This window comes from Zingiber officinale, chromosome 11A (assembly GCF_018446385.1).
Source record: "Zingiber officinale cultivar Zhangliang chromosome 11A, Zo_v1.1, whole genome shotgun sequence".
NCBI lineage: Eukaryota > Viridiplantae > Streptophyta > Magnoliopsida > Zingiberales > Zingiberaceae > Zingiber > Zingiber officinale.
In genome coordinates this window covers 527,602-531,346 of record NC_056006.1, presented here as the reverse complement: position 1 = coordinate 531,346, position 3,745 = coordinate 527,602, and the positions used below count along the sequence as shown (strand labels likewise).

The 3,745-nt window shown below is 43.8% G+C and overlaps 1 protein-coding gene across 1 annotated transcript; it reads right to left on the bottom strand.

Moving 5' to 3' along the window:
• Window positions 1-1,406: 1,406 nt before the first annotated feature.
• On the bottom strand, window positions 1,407-1,874 carry LOC122032782 (CST complex subunit STN1-like). Its single transcript, XM_042592091.1, has 2 exons — window positions 1,772-1,874; window positions 1,407-1,633 (listed from the first exon to the last, which is right to left on the bottom strand). The coding sequence occupies exons 1-2, from the start codon at window positions 1,872-1,874 to the stop codon at window positions 1,407-1,409; spliced, it is 330 nt and encodes a 109-aa protein (XP_042448025.1).
• Window positions 1,875-3,745: the final 1,871 nt, after the last annotated feature.

Sequence of the window (3,745 nt, the reverse complement as noted above, 5' to 3'; positions counted from 1 at the left end):
GGTAAAGGATAAAACATTGTAACAAATAATTGAACATAATCGGAGGAAAAAGATAAAGGACATTAATCGTGAACTTATCGTATAGGAACGTATCGTATCATTTTGCATAGGAACGTAACATATCATATTATATCATCACGCTTCGTAGTATTATAGATTGTCTCGTCAAGTATTGTAGATCATATAGGAACGTATTGTATCGTAGAGGAACGTATCGTATTGTTTTGCATAGGAACATATCATTACATCATCACGCTTCGTAGTATCGTACCATTTCATATCGTATTGTATGGAGTTTATGACAACCCCTTGTTTTATATTTTTTTAAACCATAACCTAACATACCACCACACCATGTCACATAAAATAACATAATAACATATGACATAACACAAAACAACACAGCACTTCATAACATAACGACACATCACATAATAGAACATAACATAACATGAACTGGCCAGATTACGATAGCATCAACAAACAAACCATAACACAGAAAAACCTACCACAGTACAATACTACGGATCATATATGCTAGCATATCATACGATTGAAGAGCGATAGCTGGCATTTAGTGTAACGACCCGGCCCTCTTGGCCCATTTGGCGACCCTCGGGTCGTCGACCGTCGGCCCTTATGTCGTCGGCCCATTTGGCGACCTCTCATGTCATCGTCGACGACCTTTGGCAGTGCCATATATGTATAATTATCTTCTCATTATCTATAATCAGGTAAAATTTTTATATTAGAGTTTATGATCTTCACCTGATCACCATTTGTCATCATGAATTAAAACTCTAATACTTAAGCCTGTTAGTTTAGAGTTCGAATCCTGGGGGAGGTAAAAATCCACTGCCAGGGGTGGAAAGTCCTAGTGAGTAACGGCACGGCCAAAAGTCGTCGGTCGACGACATAAGGGGCCGCCAGTTGGGCCGCCACAAGGGCCGCCCAAGAGGCCAAAGGGTCGAGCCGTTACAATAAAAAGACGCCTTTTTATTGTAACGACCCGGCCCTCTTGGCCCATTTGGGGGCCCATTTGGCGACCCTCGGGTCGTCGACCGTCGGCCCTTATGTCGTCGGCCCTTATGTCGTCGGCCCATTTGGCGACCTCTCATGTCGTCAACCGACGACCTTTGGCCATGTCGTTACTCACAAGTGAGATGATCTCACTTGGTTACCAGGATTCATAAACTCTAATACTTAACCTTGGAGGTTTAGAGTTCGAATCCTGGGGGAGGCAAAAATCCACTGGCCAGGGGTGGGAAGACCTAGTGAGTAACGACACGGCCAAAGGTCGTCGGTTGACGACATGAGAGGTCGCCAAATGGACCGACGACATAAGGGGCCTCCAGTTGGGCCGCCACAAGGGCTGCCCAAGAGGCCAAAGGGTCGAGCAGTTACATTTAGGGACATGCTGCATGATCATAACAACTCTCCGCCAAGCGGATGCAATCCATCCAGTACAGTGTCTCCATATTGGGATCGCGTTCGACCAACACATCCCTCACCGTAAGCTGCAATCCAACCCCCACCCCCAATGTGATCATGCCTCGGACTCGCACTAACTTCCCCAGCTCATCAGTCGCAGCCTCCCTAAGAGCAATCTCTGTCTCCACTTTAGCAGCGAGGCCTAAATCGGAACGGTCAGTGATGTCGAGGATGCAATGAATGCATCCGGTCCCATCGTCGACAACGAACCTTAGATAGTCCCCGGTGTGCTCCTTGCTTACCACGACACCAACCGTCTCTACTCGTCAAACTTGCATACCTCTCCTAAAAAAGGTAGGAGCATAGTTTGGGGGGTTGTGGACAGTGAGGGAGAGGAAGTCTCTTGCTATAAGCTTGACATGTACGGCTCGAAAAATGTTCATCTTGTTGAAGATGAGATTGACGGTGGACGAGGGGAATTTTTGGGTGGAGAAGGCAGGTTGAGGGTGAGGGTGAGGGTGAGAAATTAAGAAGAGAGAGAGAGAGCAAAGGGTGAAGGTACAAGATGAGACATGACAAGATGAGACAGGACGGGACAATACGAGACATGACGGGGCAATACAACAATGGCTGCGACACGACGGGACATAACGAGACACTGCACCCGACACGAGATGACGATGCACTGTATGTGACATAACGGGACCCTACATGCATGCAACCCTACATGACGAGACACTGCAGGTGACATGACGGGACAATGCACGTGGGGCGACACGACACAACGGGACACTGCATGCGACAAGACACGACGGGACACAGCCAGATGACACGACGGGATAACAAGACGAGACGACCCTGCACACACCAATATTGCAATTGATCGGACGGTAATGACATGATATGATGACACGAAGAGGTTAGGTTAAATTTAAATAAATAATTTTATTTTATATATGTTAAGATTGATTAATAATTGAATCAATAATTAATTAATCATTTTTTTATACTGTCGGGTCCGTCGTAAACTGTTTCCGACATCTCCCTTCACCATCTCCGTCTCCGTCAAAAATCATCGTCTAGAGCCCTTCCGAAGAGGCCAAACAGTAACAATATTATATAGTTATACTTTATATATAAAAATTTATATATATTATCATATATATATATAACTATAAATTAATAAAGAGAATAAAAAAATAAAGAAAAAAAACAAGCGGGAAGGAAGAGAAGGGGTCAAAAAAAAAAAAAATTCTTCTCCTCCCTCCTACACTCACCAGCGAGCGTACGCCCATGAATGCATGAGCGGGAAAAGATTATATATATATATATATATATATATATATATATTCTATTGTCTTCCCACTCTCTCCTATTTAATCTGACCCTTTGTCATAACCCTAGCCTTAATCAATCATAACACTATCTATATATGCCCTACCCACTCCACGATACGATACGAGATGATAATAGACGAGACGAGATGAGACAAAGTGAGATGAGAAGAGGTGAGATGAGACGAGAATATACGAGAGTATACTGTCTACTATCTATACTCTCTACTGCCTATTCTATTTTTTTGCCTCATCACATATATTAACAATGTCTCAGATAAGATAAAATAATATTTAATAACCCACCATAACATTACATAACCTTATAAATTGACATAAGATCACACGAGATGTCTTCCCAACACATAACATGAAATTAAATACCATACCGTACGATACAAGCATCGGCCAAACGCCGGACATAGCATCACTTAGCATAATATAGGCATAACACATGCTTTGTTTAGCGTCTATATTTGTCTCATGCATCCCAGGATATGGAGGGGTTCGACATTCGGACCTTCTTCGACCATAACTGAACAACCAATATGTTGTAGTGCCCCATCCGGACTCAGTCCGATCTTCCCTAAGAATCGGACCTGCTTCCGCGCCTCTACTAATTCGGCCTGTCTGATTGCAATTTCGCGTGTGACGACTGATTCGGGATGTTGATGGAGGAATTGGATGCAATTAAAGTTGCCGCTGCCATCGTAGAGACGGAAGATCAGAGTCTCGTCGGTCCGCTGCATACTTACCACTCTCCCCACAATCTCAATCAGTGTCACTGGAATACCTATCCAGGTGGTGAACGACGGAGGAGAGTTTGGTTCGGTGTGTATATAGGGAAAGGGCCAGAAAATCATTTGCCCGAATTTTCCTAAATGCAGGTACGTTTCGGTTCCTGTTGGCCATGTTTAGGGTTAGTTAGCACCGGTGGGGGTTGTGGGAAATTAACACAGTGATGAATAAGATGAAGATTA

Coding starts and splice junctions, on each gene's coding strand:
- LOC122032782 (XM_042592091.1), bottom strand. CDS start 1,874: ATGAACATTTTTCGAGCCGTACATGTCAAGCTTATAGCAAGAGACTTC. Junction 1,634..1,771: donor TCCTACCTTTTTTAGGAGAG/GTATGCAAGTTT, acceptor GTTCCGATTTAG/GCCTCGCTGCTAAAGTGGAG.